Source organism: Pygocentrus nattereri, chromosome 9 (assembly GCF_015220715.1).
Source record: "Pygocentrus nattereri isolate fPygNat1 chromosome 9, fPygNat1.pri, whole genome shotgun sequence".
Classification (NCBI taxonomy): domain Eukaryota; kingdom Metazoa; phylum Chordata; class Actinopteri; order Characiformes; family Serrasalmidae; genus Pygocentrus; species Pygocentrus nattereri.
This window is the reverse complement of record NC_051219.1, coordinates 25,937,057-25,952,999: the sequence shown is the minus strand read 5'-3', so window position 1 is coordinate 25,952,999 and position 15,943 is coordinate 25,937,057. Positions and strand designations below refer to the sequence as shown.

Here is a 15,943-nt window from a genome sequence, read left to right as displayed (position 1 = left end):
CGGCCACTTTGTAAGATACACCTTGCTAGTAAAAGGTTGGACCCCCTTTTGTCTTCAGAACTGCCTTAATTCTTAATGGCATACTTTCAACAAGGTGTTGGAAACATTCCTCTGAGATCTTGGTTGGTTATTTGAGTTACTGTTGCCTTTCTATCATCTCGACCCAGTCTGCCCATTCTCCTCTGACCTCACATCAACAACGCATTTTCGTCCACACAACTGCCGCTCACTGGATATTTTCTCTTATTTGGACTGTTCTCTGTAAACCCTAGAGATGACTGTGCATGAAAATCCCAGTAGATCAGCAGTTTCTGAAATACTCAGACCAGCCCGTCTGGCACCAACAACCACGTCACGTTCAAAGTCCCTTAAATCACCTTTCTTCCCCATTCTGATGCTCGGTTTGCACTTCAGCAAGTTGTCTTGACCACCTCTACATGACTAAATGCATCGAGTTGCGGCCATGTGATCGGCTGATTAGCTATTTGTGTTAACAAGCAATTGAACAGGTACCTAATAAAGTGACAGCTGAGTGTATATGAGTTAATGTTCATGTTGCTCCCCCACTCCCTTTCAATTCACGCAGTTTGTCTGTCCTTCCTCGCAAGGAGGTTTTTGCAGGCATGTTTCATTAAAATGTCCCTTTACTATATGATATGGCTTGTTTATCCATTAGATTTACCATCAGCTTTGAGCGCTACACCTCACTTGGCACTTCCATATCAACAGCCCTGCATCCACCCTCGCAGGTTAACAAAACGTTTTTGCTAAAGCCGATCTGGCTCCTTCCTAAGCACTCTGAGTGTGTGGTGGGAAGCTTTAACATTCTTTACCGGATTAGAAGTACAGGCACAGCCTCCATCCAGAGAAATTCGAATAAAGTCAGCTGATTGCTCGTTAAAAAAGCCTCCCACAAAGAGCCGTCAGCGGGATGAGTAAATCTGGGCCGACAGGCATGGTTAAAGGCCCCAGCTTTAGCCCAATCCTCAGGACTAGCTTTTCTACCCACACGATTCACCTACCGTGACCTCCAGAGACACTTTAATGAAGAAACTTAAACAGAGTTAGCAGAGGCTAAACCATGCTGACACGTCTGAGAAAAGAGGGTGAGGAGGTGTTTTTGTCTTCTTATAACAGTGGAAGTATTATACTTGCATTTCATTGCTGTCATAACAAAACCTGGAACAGGGTTTTGGTCCATATCTTTGGGTCCATTTATGAGGAACAATTCACACAATATAACCCCTGTGTGTTTATATGTTCCTGTAATACATCCAAAAATTCAACAGTCATGTGTGTACATACAATCCTGTACTTAAAGCTATGTAAGTTTTTTCACCTTCCACCTTCCACAAACACATAATAGTGTAAATCAAAAATATCCATGGATACAGCCTTATTTTTCACTGTCTTTTTCAAGAAAAAGGTTACATTACGACGTAATTGGTAAGCTAATGTTTGCTTCCTAGTGTTCAGTCTATTGAATCTGTTTTCAAATTTTAGCACTAAATTTAGATCCCACGTTCAGGGCAGATCCAATCAGAGGTGAGCTGGTTTGTGCCAAAGGAGCAGCGTAGTCTTCTTTTATCCATTCACAGTACACTTTTATCATAGCATTTCATTGAAAATGTTTTTTTTTCCTGCAACCTGATATATTAGTTTCAGCTAGTTTTATTTTTATTGAAATCTGTGTTGAGTTTTCTCAATGAGTAAACCATGGTCCTATAGCATTCACCTCAAGGCTTTCTTCTAGACCTGACAATCCACACAGCATTTAGTGTTGATACAAAAAGAGTGTACAACAGAAAAAATGTAGCTTTTAAGAAACTACTAACTGTATTTCATTACATGTCTACAGAAATGTATGCAAACTATTCTTTGACTCATGATGAACTGTAAAGTATTTAGTCACACATGAACTCTTGTCTACAAATGAAATGACTACAAAAGATTTCCTGAATGCCTACAATCACAATTTGACACAATGTGTAGAGAATGTATAACACAATGTATTTATATGTATAATATATATTTTATATATATATATATATATATATATATATATATATATATATATATATATATATATATATATATATATATGTATTTTTAAAACAATTTTGTGCAGTAATACTACACTGTAACCACCCAGAAGAATCTAGGGGAGGTACATACTTACACATACTGTCCATTGTAGATGCTTTGTGGATGTTCAGTTTAAACTCTTCTAAATACGTAACATTGCTTTTCTGACCTGATAGCCTGCTCGTAATTTGAGCATATGTAGCTACAGTTTGAGTCATTTGACCTTTTTTCTTGCAGCATCTCAAAGAGAGTGTGACAGTAGTGAATTAAAACTTGATTTCATCTAAAAAGATGTCACCTCCAGTATGCAAATGTGAAAGCACTGAAAACATGATGATTCAAATGTGTCAATAGGTTGTATACCAACAATCCAGGCAAAGTAAGTAAACTAAAATACAAGTTATGTTGATATAACATATTTTACCGATGTGCAACTGACTGTTCAAAGTTCAAATCACCATTATTGTTTGTTTCAGTGTGACAGTGAATGCATAATAGTGAAAATCAGCAAATAGCTCACAGAGCTTTTTTGCTTACTATCATAAGTGTCTGCACGACAGGGTCAGTGGAAGGCTGATTTTTGTCTTAGACAGCAGTAAAACTCAATGAGGCATATGCACAAGAGACTCATACAGATGGCCAGAGACACTTACTCTCGGCCCTGGGGGTCCATCTTTCCCTGCTGGACCATCAGGACCCGGCAAACCCTAAAAAAGTACAAGATGCATCATTGTTAGCTTGTTAACAGACCTATTAAGCAAACAATTAGCATAAAACAGGTCAAGCTTTTGCAGAGGCTCATGATATTTTTATAATAGGATGCTGTAGAACTGTGTGCTACACCCTGTGATGGTCACTGCTTTACTTTTTTTTTTTTTAAAGCTGACATTGAGCAGAACTTTGTTTCGCCTTTTTAATGGCTTATTCTTCTCAGCTAGTGAAATTCTTAAACTTAGCTGGCTCTGAGCTTCAGTCCTGAAATAAAGAACGCATTGTACTTTTACTTTTAGAGGCACAAAACAAAATCTAGTGCAACAAAACAGCTCTGCTACAGAACAAGATGGTGAGCGTAGTAGAGCTACCATGCTAGTGGCAGCTAGCATTCTAGTGGTTAGCTGGCTTGCAGTACAGGTTTACCAGCTAACGTTAGGGGATCACCCATTTCATATACTGAAGAAACTCTCTGCCAGGGATGTGGGAAATGAGCAGGCTGCAGCACCCCCAGATTTCAAGATTGCAACTGCTAAAAACAACAATAATAATAGATTCTAACTTCATAATCATTTGAGCATAGTAAAGACCAATTTGTGCTCATTTTTTCATGGAATTCATGCTTTTCTATTTTATTTATATATTTTCAAATTCCGCAGTAGCTGCACTGTTTAGGCTAATGCTGTAGGAGTATTACAGTCAGCCGAATTGCTTGCCTTGCCAAGTGCTGTGTGCTTTGTGGACAATAAACCCTGCACAGATTGGGAGAGAGAAAGTGTATGCAGATTTATGGGCCAGTTCTAAACCCCAAAATTGCTTAAAATTGGTTTTTAAACCTTAAAAATTGTAATAATAATGTTAATAATGATGTTTTTTATCAACCGTTACTTCTTCTTCTATTTCACTGTGTTTCATTGTTAAATCTCAGCGTGACACTGGTGTGTAAGTGGTTGGATAGTGCAGTGGGTAACATCTCTGCCTTCCACGACTGGGGTTCAATCTCCACCTGGGCAAACACCCTACACTGTACCAATAAGGGCCCTTGGGCAAGCCTTCGCCTACCTGTGTAACAATAATCAAATTGTAAGTCGCTCTGGATAAGAGCGTCAGCCAAATACCATAAATGTAAATATATACGTAATCAGTTACTGCGCCACATATCAGCAATCTGATTGGTCGATAAAGTTTGAGACTGCAAATGTGTGTCAGAGGTTTTAATGTGTCGTATTATGTATTATTTGTATATATTTGAACATCTTGCCACATTAAAGCACACTGACACATTCTGTTTAATGTAAATTATCAAAATAAAATCAAATGGAAAAAATTGCTAATCTTTTTACGTGATGTCATCATCTACATCACTCATATGCTTCTTAAAATTCAGCATCCCCAACTTAAAACACCTTCCCGCATCCCTGCTTTCTACACAAGTAACCTAAACTACATCAGCCAGCTGGCAGGACAGATGAATTCACTGGGCTGTTAACACAGTTCCATTTTAATCAAAGACTGAGCTCGCTTATTCACAAGAAGCTTTTCTGATATACTTACAATATGCATGAAATGCTGTGGCCCAATGCAGCCCACAGGGCAGATGAGACATACTTTACTGTTTACTATTAAAATGATTTTTTTTTATTTGAGGCATCATGAACAACGCCCCCACCCCAATTTCATAATTTGAGCTTGACATTTCCCAGAAATGCTAAATCTGTAGATCATATTATGCATTGATCTTAGTTGGTTAGATGGGTTCTGACTTACGTCCACTCCCGGCAGGCCTGGCAGGCCAGCAGTCCCAGCTGTCCCTGGGATTCCAGCTTTACCTTTAGGACCCTACAGCCAAAATCACAAACAACTGATCAAAATCCATTAAATTCAATGTACATAGTGAAATAAATTGATCTGAATAAGTTCAGTCCTAAAAGGTCAAATCTGTACTGTTTACTGTTTATGAATTACTTAATAGCACATGATGAGGGTTCAAAGTAAAATGTGACATAATGACTGTCAATGTCTTCAACCAATCACTTCATTAAAACAGCCGTCCCAAGCCACGTGCAGCTCTATAACAGGTGGTTTCATTCTGAAAGCTTTAAATCCACAGGATCTGGTGAAATACTCACAGGCTTTCCAGGCAGTCCGGGAGGGCCTGGCTTTCCCTGTGGAGTAAACACAGTTGTGTTTATTTGTATACATTTTTGTTAAAACAAATTCTCCCCCAGTTTTTTTTAACAATGTCTCTGATCTCTATCTTTGATGGCATATTTGGTGAAAGTCTGACTAAAATGTAATCTGCTGTTGTATAAAATCGAATTCATATTTGCATATCATCACTGTCTGATCAAAGCTTCATATCTCCAACAGAGAACAAAGGAAATTAAAAAAGGAAAAAATGTATGAATGAACTTGAAATGAAGTTGAGATTTAATTTAAGAATCCTAAGTGGTTGCTATTTTTTTGTTATGTTAGCCAAGGTGGTTGCTAAGGTGTTGCTAGGCCATTGCAGTGGTATCCCAGGTGGTTGCTAAGGTGTTGCTAGGCCATTGCAGTGGTATCCCAGGTGGTCGCTAAGGTGTTACTGTGTTATCCCACTAAGGTGTTGATAGGCTATTGAAATGGTATCCCAGGGTTTTACTAAGGTGTTGATAGGCCACTGCAGTGGTATCCTAGGTGGTTGCTAAGGTGTTGCTAGGCTATTGCAATGGTATCCCAGGTGGTTGCTATGGTGTTGCTATGTTATCCCAGGGGGTTACTAAGGTGTTAATAGGCCTTTGTAGTGGTATCCCAGGTGGTTGCTAAGGTGTTGCTAGGCCATTGCAATGGTATCCTAGGTGGTTGCTAAGGTGTTGTTATGTTATCCCAGGTGGTTACTAAGGTGTTGCTAGGCTATTGCAATAGTATCCCAGGTGATCGCTAAGGTGTTGCTATGTTATCCCAGGTGGTTACTAAAGTGTTGCTCAGCCATTGCAGTGGTATCCCAGGTGGTTGCTAAGGCATTGCTAGGCCATTGCAGTGGTATCCTAGGTGCTTGATAAGGTGTTGCTATGTTACATGATTTTTTTTAAACTTTTGCTTAGTTTAGCACACTAGAAAATATGGATGGGCTGTTGCTATGGTGTTCCAGGTGGTTGCTAATATGTGTGTATATATGTGTGCTTGTATGTGTGTGAGTCTGTATGTAATATCTATGAAGGGCAGTGTGTGTGCTGTTCTTTGTGACATCAATTATGGAAGTTACATTTGAATTTTCTCAATGTTGTGCCGTTCATTTCTTAAGGGATAGAAATTGCATTTGAACAAACACAGTATAAAAAAGGACAAGGACACTAGTTCTGTATAGTTGCTACGGTCCTGCAAAGTTTTGTGTTTTTAGCTCAAAAGCTGCAAATATGCAACAAAAAAAAAAAAGCATAGAATAATAAAAAGTAAGGACGATCATCAAGCCAAACTAATAACGCCTGTTGTGCAAAAGTTACGGCACATTTTATAACGTATATTTTATTTTACGAATAAAGTATATTCAGCATATAAAAAAATCAAGACAACATGGAATTTGACAAAGGGTATTCAAATTTTGCATAACTTCAAGAAGGAGAAAAGTGAACAAAGTCAAAAACTGAGCGGGCCAAAGTGCTATTGGAGGGGGGCAGGGTGGAAGGCAGGTAGAGAAGAAGTGTGGGATAAGTTAGAGATGTGTAGAGGGGGTGGGGTGGGGGTGGGGGTGGGGGTAACTGTAGAAGGCCGTGTTTGATTTTGGGGGCAGTATGAATAGCCCTCTGTGTGTCCAGCCTGCCAGGCTGCTCTGCTATGCTGCTCCACATTTACTGAGGAAACATTCACTGTTTTCTTAGTAAACTAAACTGCATTTTCTCTTCAACATAACAGGTCCTACAAGTTAAATTAAAACATTACACATGCAAATGAACAACACATGCAGCGTAGCAGATAACACCAATACTGTATGCTAATCTGTATATTGTTATAGCTGTCCAAAGAAAATGGCAACTTTTAATTTGAGACAATGCAAAGAGATTTTATTTCTGCATTTCTCTCTTGGACCATTCATGGAAGTTTCTCACGATGTAAGAACAACAGATTTTCTCAAATTCCATCAAAAACAACATTTTTGGACTATGTCAATATATTGGACAATGTTGTCTTATTTTCTTGTACATTATGGTTATCTTATTGTTTCTAATAAACTTTTTATTTAATTAATTTCATTCATTCCTGTTTAAATTTTAAGTGACGGTCAAAGCTCAATTGTGCTTTCAAACTTAAAGAAAGGTTTAAATTGAAGTATTGAAGGGTAAATATTTATGGTAATAACAAACAGGCCCAACACCTCAAACCTCTAAAGAAGGCAAACATGAATCTGAAATACATCACTGAGCAGCTACACCTATCAGCGGTGCTGAAATGAGCACTACGCTTTTGAAGGAGGAGCCTTCAGTATAAATTACCAGCATAAAGTCAATTACAGTCTGACTGATAAACTCTTCACTGCTTCCATCTAGACATTTACATTTATAGTAACTAAGGGATCATTTACTAATATAGAAGGTGCAACAAGTTGGCCAATGGATACAGTAAAAGAGCCATATGCAAAAGTTTTGGCACCCCTGGACAAACAACATGTCTTCTTGATTTTCATAATAGAAAATAAATACAGTTTACTGCAGAATAACTGCTTATTTGCAGAATTTAACATATTGGGAAGGTCTTTGCAAAACTTATGGCACATTTTGTATTTTATGTTTTTTTCCCCAATATGTTACGCAGATAAATATAAACTGTACAGTAAAAATGCCATATTTAAGTGTGTTCTCTGTAGAGAAACTTGCCATTTGAGTGTTCAAACTTTATGACTGTATATCATCACTGCCATATTGAAATCTTACCACTGGAAAAGATGATAGATTTTCCATTTCAGAGACAGAGCAGCGATGATATTTATCTTAAATCAAGATAAATCTACTGAGAGAAACAATAACATGACATATATGTCTGTAAGCACCACATATGCATTAAGATGTCTGAGTTCAAATGTCTCACAGTGTCTCCTGGTTCCCCCTGTGTTGCAGCCTTTAGTGTCCTTCTGCTCTAACGCATCTGATTCAGCTCCTTAGCTCATCAGCAAACCCTATACCAGGTTGTAAATGTTTGTTCCTTATAGCACTTCTCAATCAACTGTTCAGCAGTTACCACCAAAAATAAAGAATCACCATTCAAACTTGATTGATTTCACAGTTCACTCACATCAATGCCATCCTTCCCTGGGGGTCCCGGTGGTCCTGGAGGTCCAGGTGCCCCACGAGGACCTGGTCTTTGCTGGACACAAAAGTGTTTATCATTGTAAAATCTACTCAAATATCTAAGACATTTTAAAACCCATCTAAACGTTCAGAATTCATGTGCATAAACATTTTAATTCTGTATGGACTCTGACCTCTTAATAAAAAAACAAGCAGCTCTAGCACGTTCTGCACGTTTCTCAGCACTTTTTCAAATAACATCAAACGATTATTTTCGATTTATATCTGGAAGATTTACAAAAACAAGCCCTGGTGCTCACAGACGTCTTTAATGCGCACTCGTGCGCCAGAAAGTTGCCAAATTACGCACGCGTTGAACTCCACATGCAATTACAACCTGGTGAGTTCTGTTAATAGAAATCCTCGTTTAGGCTGTATTCATCATAAGCGCACACATTTTATGTTCTAATTTGACTACACGGGGCAGTTGGAGAGACCCCTGGAACAAAGGTGCCATTGTGGAGAGGCCAGTGAGCTGCGCACTGCATTCCACAGCGCAACTTCACAAACTTCACAAGCGTGTGCAGAAAAGCCCTTTTCAGTGAAGCGAGCGTGTAAATATTAGCCTTTACACCCACAAACCACTCAGTTTCACTCAAGTTCGCTCATGTGTTGGACCAGTGTGGCCAAGCAAAATGCATTTTATACCGTCAGACGCGCTAAACTGTCTCTGCGTTCGGTTTACAGTCATTCATCTGCATTAAAGCACCTTTCATAGTCATTAATATCATTCAGCTGACCACAGCACGGGCTACCTGCATCTTTTACTGCAGGCCTGAAAATGAACTGTTGGAGTAGCCTTACCTGGGCAAGTGATGATGCCATAAGCTGGCAGAGGAAGAGTAGCCCCAGAGCTGAGAACATGGCCATAGTCCTGTCCAACTCTCAGCTGATTCTGGGGTGCAAAACGAAGTGGACTCGATCCCCCCGGGTTTCCTGCGCTTTTCTCCTCGCCTCGCGCTCCCCCCGGGCTTTTCTGATCGTGATGGACCGCTCCTTCTCCTCACGGCTCCTCAATGACTTCCGTGAGGATTCCAGATAAACCCGAGGCTCCAGCTGAAGGGGAGAGAGGGCTTTCTCTGCTGACCGGAGCCAGCTTCAAATGGGCGGGACAACCCCAAAATGGGTGGGACTGTAGCTCCAAATGGACAGGACACAGCTCCAAATGCGTGGGACCAGAGCTCTAAATGGGCAGGACGCTGATCCACTTCTATCTGTTCTGTTCATTTAGCTATAATCCCACCCATCTGGAGTTATGTCTTGTCCATTTAGCTGTCATTTGAGCTATGGTCCTACCCCTTGAGTGATGCTCTGTTCATAGGTGGGCACCAAATGCACAGGCCATACCTCCACGGCTCAAACCAAAGCACTCAATAGTGTCAAAATGGGTCAAACAGACCTCCAAATATGTGGGACTGTAGTGTCAAAAATGCACAGCGTAGCTCTAAATGGAAAGCACAAAGCTTCAAATGGTTGCGAGAGCTCTACAATGGCTAGACATACATCCAAATGGGTGGGACTATAGCTAAACAGAACATGTCTCCATAGCCTTAGTACTTTAGGTTAAATTGTAGATAAATAAGAACAAATAAAATCATAGATCCAAATAAGTGGGCACAAAATGTGCAGGACATACTTCCAAATGAGTTGAACTATAGCTCTCAATGAAAAGAATATCAGACAGATGGACAGATGGACAGATGGACAGATAGATAGATAGATAGATAGATAGATAGATAGATAGATAGATAGATAGATAGATAGATAGATAGATAGATAGATAGATAGATAGATAGATAGATAGATAGATACTCTCTAATTCATCCCAAAGGTGTTCTATTGGGTTGTGGTCAGGACTCTGTGCAGCCCATTCAAGTTCTTTCTGACCAAACTCACTTATCCGTGTCTTTATGGACCTTGCTTTGTGCACTGGTGCACAGTCATGTTGGAACAGGAAGGGGCCATCCCCAAATTGTTCCCACAAATTTGGGAGCATGAAATTGTCCAAAATCTCTTGGTCTGCTGAAATTCCTTTTACTGGAACTAAGGGGCCAAGCCCTCCACCATAATCCCCCCTCCACCAAACTTTACACTTGGCACAATACAGCAAGACAAATGCTGTTCTCCTGGCAACCGCCAAACCCAGACTCATCCATCGGATCACCAGATGTGATTCTTCACTCTAGAGAACGTCTCCACTGCTCTAGAGTCCAGTGGCGGCGCTTTATACCACAACATTCGGCACTTTGCATTGTGCTTGGTGATGTATTCAGTAATATATGTATCCAGGAGTTCCAATCACGTCTACGGCCACAGGTGTATAAACCCAAGCACCTAGGCCTGCAGACTGCTTCAACAAACATTTGTGAACGAATGGGTCGCTCTCAGGAGCTCAATGAATTCCAGCATGGTACTGTGATAGGATGCCACCTGTACAACAAGTCCAGTCGTGAAATTTCCACGCTACTATATATTCCACAGTCAACTGTCAGTGGTATTATAACAAAGTGGAAGTGATTGGGAATGACAGCAGCTCCGCCACGAGGTTAATTGCTACAGACCTCCAAACTTCATGTGGCCTGCAGATTAGCTCAAGAACAATGCATAGAGAGCTTCATGGAATGGGTTTCCATGGCCGAGCAGCTGCATCCAAGCCTTACATCACCAAGCACAATGCAAAGTGTTGAATGCAGTAGGGTAAGCACCGCCACTGGACTCTAGAGCAGTGGAGATGTGTTCTCTGGAGTGAAGAATTTCTTCTCCATCTGGCAATCCAATGGACGAGTCTGGGTTTGGCGGTACTTATCTGACTGCATTGTGCCAAGTGTAAAGTTTTGTGGAGGGGGGATTATGGTGTGTTGGTCTTCAGGAGTTGGGCTTGGCCTCTTAGTTCCAATGAAAGGAACTCTTAATGCTTCAGCAGATCAAGAGATTTTGGACAATTTCATGCTCCCAACTTTATGGGAATAGCTTGGGGATGGCCCTTTCCTGTTCCAACATGACTGCACACCAATGCACAAAGCAAGGTCCATTAAGACATGGATGAGTGAGTTTGGTGTGGAAGAACTTGACTGGGCTGTACAGAGTCCTGACCTCAACCTGAATGAACACCTTTGGGATGAATAGGAGCAGAGACTGCGAGCCAGGCTTTCTTGTCCAACATCAATGTCTGACCTCACAATTGCGCTTCTGAAAAAATGGCCAAAAATTCCCATAAACACATTCCTAAACCTTGTGGAAAGCGTTGCCAGAAGAGTTGAAGCTGCTATATTTGCAAAAGGTTGGCCAACATCATATTAAACCCTATGAATTAAGATTAGGATGGCACCCAATGTCATATGCATGTGAAGGGAGACGAGCAAATACTTTTTATATATATATGTATATATACACTCACCGGTGGTGTGGTGGGTAGCGCTGTCGCCTCACAGCAAGGAGGGCCTGGGTTCAATTCCCCGGCCGGGCGACCAGGATCCTCTCTGTGTGGAGTTTGCATGTTCTCCCTGTGTCTGTGTGGGTTTCCTCCCACAGTCCAAAGACATGCAGTCAGGCCAATTGGACATGCTAAATTGCCCCTGGGTGTGAGTGACTGTCTGTCTGTCCTGCGATGGACTGGCGACCGCTGGGATAGGCTCTACCACACCCCCCCATTGCCTCCCGTGACCCTGACGGAAAAGTGGCTTAGAAAATGGATGGACAATCACCGGCCACTTTATTAGAAGAAGGGAAGAAAGGTGATTTAAGTGACTTTGAACGTGGCATGGTTGTTGGTGCCAGACGGGCTGGTCTGAGTACTTCAGAAACTGCTGATCTACTGGGATTTTAATGCACAACCCTCTCTAGGGTTTATAGAGAACAGTCCGAAAAAAAGCAAAAATATCCAGTGAGCGGCAGTTGTGTGGATGAAAATGCCTTGTTGATGTGAGAGGTCAGAGGAGAATGGGCAGACTGGGTCGAGATGATAGAAAGGCAACAGTAACTCAAATAACCAACCAAAACCTCTGAGGAATGTTTCCAACACCTTGTTGAAAATATGCCATGACGAATTAAGGCAGTTCTGAAGGCAAAAAGTGGGTCCAACACTTTACTAGCAAGGTGTTCCTAATAAAGTGGCTGGTGTTTGTGTGTGTGTGTGTAATGGTGTTGTAAATCTTGCTGTGCTACCAAATATTACTATATATAACTTCAACAACTAGTACATTTACACACACACACACACACACACTTTCTAAGCCACTTCTCCCTCAGGGTAGTACATTTACATATATTCAATTTACAATCAATATTTATCAATACATACATAATCAATCCCTAAATATTAAGATTAATAAGATGAACGCTAATTAAAAATCAGAGATCGGATGTTCTGGTGACACCATCACTACGAAAGGTGAACCATTCTGCTTACATAGGTTTCAAACTGAATAAACATTAAAACTTGCTTAAAACCCTGGTTTCAAATGATTGGAAAGATGCGTCGACATACGGGAAGAAATAAGAGTGACTCTAAAAAACAACAGAATAAATTACGACAAACAACCTTTTATGCATTTCTGAGTTCATTGTCTAAGTTCATTCATTGAATTATTGATTATTTATTTATTTTTGCGAATTTTATACAATTCAGGGGTGACTCAACAAAGCCTGGAGTGAAACCAGTCACATCTTCCTGAGTTTTCAAATTCGGAATAAAACAAAACAGAATGCAACGAAACAAAAAAAAATCAATAAAAACGCTGAACATAAAGTCCTTATTTCTACTGTGGCCTTTTACACATATGATGCCTAGTCACCACAAGCATTTGCTTGCTGAAAATAAAAAGAAACACATAACCAGTAACATACTGAAAAATGCAGCGTGCCCATCCACAACTTAATCATAAGAACAATATTCATAGTGACACATTTCATTTAAAGCAGTGCATTAGAGTTTAGAAGAACATGAAAGCTTACACGCCTTCATATCATTCCATCTTTTTTTGCTTTCAAAATTCCTGCAAAATTAAACTGATGTAAACAGTGTCGTTCAGAGTGGTTTGGTGCGAAATGCTTCGTTCTAGAGAAACTTAGAGTCAGAATTGTTCACAGTGATGGTGATAGGAACCAGATGTCCATCTCTAAACGCTCCTTCACAGAAAGTTACTACATGAAGTGGTTATGAATAAATGCCTTATGTCTAAGATAATGTTATGAGGCAAAATAGTCCTCAAAGAAGTCATTTTTTCAGATTCACCACTATTTCACCTTCATCAACATTCCATATAAGAGCTCAGAAGACTTGTGTAGGTTCACTGGTGGTTTAGTAAATAAAATGTATATTATATATATATTTGCGCTGTACTCATGGCGGCCCCTGGCTCCCATCACCATCACTGCAAAGAAATATCTCGAGTTTCTCTAGAATTAACCACTCTGAATGACTGTTTACATCTCAATGACTGAAAAATTTATGAAATCCCTCTTTAATCTGGGTTGGGGAAACTGACCTTCATTGCTTGACTTGCATAACTGATTAAGTATTGCTAACTTCAAGGCTTGCACTAAAGGTAACCAAGAGTACGGCATATTTACGGACTCTTAAAACACCCATAATGAGGAAAAGGCATTACTTCTAGACACTTTGCAGCCTGAACTAAACCTTTTCCTCACAAAAAATATTTTGAAAATCTAAGCCTTTGCTTGTTCAGCAGTTCTGCAGTTTGTAGTCTTACAAACACCACATGCATTTCAGCAAGAGCCTGATGTTGTGGGGCGATGCTCTTTAATATACAGTTACACAGTTGTGTGCAAAATTAAGAACCCCTCTGGTCAAAGAATGTTGTGTTGATTTGCTAAATGAAAATAAGTTCACACATCTTCTACAGAGAACACACAAATATATTTCCTGCAAATTTTAGTCTCTACGTGTTTGCTGAGTTAAAATATTGTGGAAAAAACAGAATATAAAATGTGCCATATCCTTTGTACAGGCCACATTTTCTGTTAAATTTTTCCCAGTTTCAAACAAGACAAAGAGAAACTGTGCATTAAAGTGTGCAGAAGTGTGTTCTCTGTAGGGGATGTGTTAACTTATTCACACTTAGAAGTTCAGCACAACGCAATTTGACCAGGGGAACCAAACCGCGGCATAGTGCCCAGACTTGATTTTGAAAAAGGTAAAATGGTAAACAGAAAAAACAGGGTTAACAGACCACATTCACAAGCTGTTGCTTTTGCACTGTAATCTGGACAAAGAAATATTCTGCACCAGAGCTGTTAATGATTACCTAATTTACAGTTCACCAACATCTAAACAGTTGTTCAAACAATGCAACAGTCTTTAGACCTCTTACAGACATGTGTCATTCCCGTCATGCCCATATAAGGAAATCTGTGCCTGAGCCTTTAATCTCAATGGGAAAAACGCATACTGTTCATGAAAATCACTGCATCCTGTGGTAAACATAAGTGTTTCAAACAGGTACGTTTTGTCTCATTTCTCAAGAAGAAAATATGTATAATACTGGATCCTGTGAACTGCAAGGCTGTTCAGCAATCAAAATAATAATGCTACATACATGCTAGAAGCAAGCTAATAATGCTGAGCACTGAAATAAGCTTGCGTAATACTGTCTATTATTAAACATACCAAGACAAAACCAGCCCAAAACACATCTATAAATATGAAACATTAATATAATGTAGATCAACTGGACGCCTGTATGAAACAGCAAAGCGTCTGGATTCATTTTTCTGTTTTAGAGTTGTTTGGCATTTTTTGAACGCTGTCATTTGTTACTTTTAACTGTTAAATGTTTTTTACTTTTTATGTTTTCCTTGCAAACTGTAAGGGGGTAATAATATCCTATATAACGTATTATCCTATATTTAAACATATTTTGCTTGTGTGCTTTATAATCTTATGTTTTGTTGCACAAGTAGAACAAAAAAAGCAGTTTGTGTTGTGATAATGAGAGAAAATTGCAAAATACACATGCTAAATGTGTTTTAATAACTAGTTTTAATATTTTCAGCCTGACCACAGTGCAGATTATGAAGGATTATTTACAGAACCTTGCTGGGTTGCAGTAATGATAATTTGGTAACTTCAATTGCAAATGTTACTACAATAATTTAAAAGCAATGAAATCATTAAGGTTTAACTTTATTTAGTCAACTGAACATTATTCTCTGTATATACAAACATTTCAAGCATTTGTAATTATCGTGAGAATAACCCAACTGCAGCCTAAAACTGCATTCCTAAAGACGGTTCTTCAAGGGTTCTTTACTGAAGAAAATGGTTCTACATAGAACCATGAAGACTCAAAGGAGCCTTTTTTAAATTTAAGGGTTCTTTGCATCATGAAAGCGTTCCTTAGATGTGCATGAATGCGCTGTAGATGATTCTACATGGAACCTTTTTGAAACGGGTTCTTCTATTGGTATAAGCTTAACACCATAACAATAGAACCACCCTTTTGGGTGCTACACAGAACCATTTTCAAAAAAGTTCTATATAGAAACATCCACAGCACAGTCATGCATGTCTAAAGAACGCTTCCACACCCTCACATTTCAAGGAAACCATCAACGTTTCGTGCTTGATAGTGAAGAATTTCAACATTCATATCAAAGAGAAAACCAGCTCAGACCTGAAGTTCCTAACATGGGCATAATGCACATTACAGAATTTATTTATTATTGAAGGACTAAAAATGAAGTGCGCAGCTGAAAGCAAACATCGGCAAGTGATGAGGAACAACTATATTGCATAAGGATATTAAACGTGAGTGTAGAATTATAGAGAAGGATGTGGTGGATGGTGGTGACTTTCCAGATCTACT

The 15,943-nt window shown here is 39.6% G+C and overlaps 1 protein-coding gene across 1 annotated transcript in view; it reads right to left on the bottom strand.

Annotated features, from left to right (window-relative positions):
• The window catches only part of col9a3 (collagen, type IX, alpha 3), a 47,461-nt gene extending 38,267 nt beyond the window's left edge, over nucleotides 1–9,194 (bottom strand). Inside the window, exons 1-5 of the mRNA XM_017698184.2 lie at nucleotides 8,922–9,194; nucleotides 8,062–8,133; nucleotides 4,926–4,961; nucleotides 4,564–4,635; nucleotides 2,739–2,792 (exon numbers count right to left, since the gene is read on the bottom strand). Coding sequence (XP_017553673.1) covers nucleotides 2,739–2,792; nucleotides 4,564–4,635; nucleotides 4,926–4,961; nucleotides 8,062–8,133; nucleotides 8,922–8,987 — 300 coding nt within the window. The 5' untranslated portion in view covers nucleotides 8,988–9,194. The remainder of the gene's footprint in view (nucleotides 1–2,738; nucleotides 2,793–4,563; nucleotides 4,636–4,925; nucleotides 4,962–8,061; nucleotides 8,134–8,921) is intronic.
• Nucleotides 9,195–15,943: the final 6,749 nt, after the last annotated feature.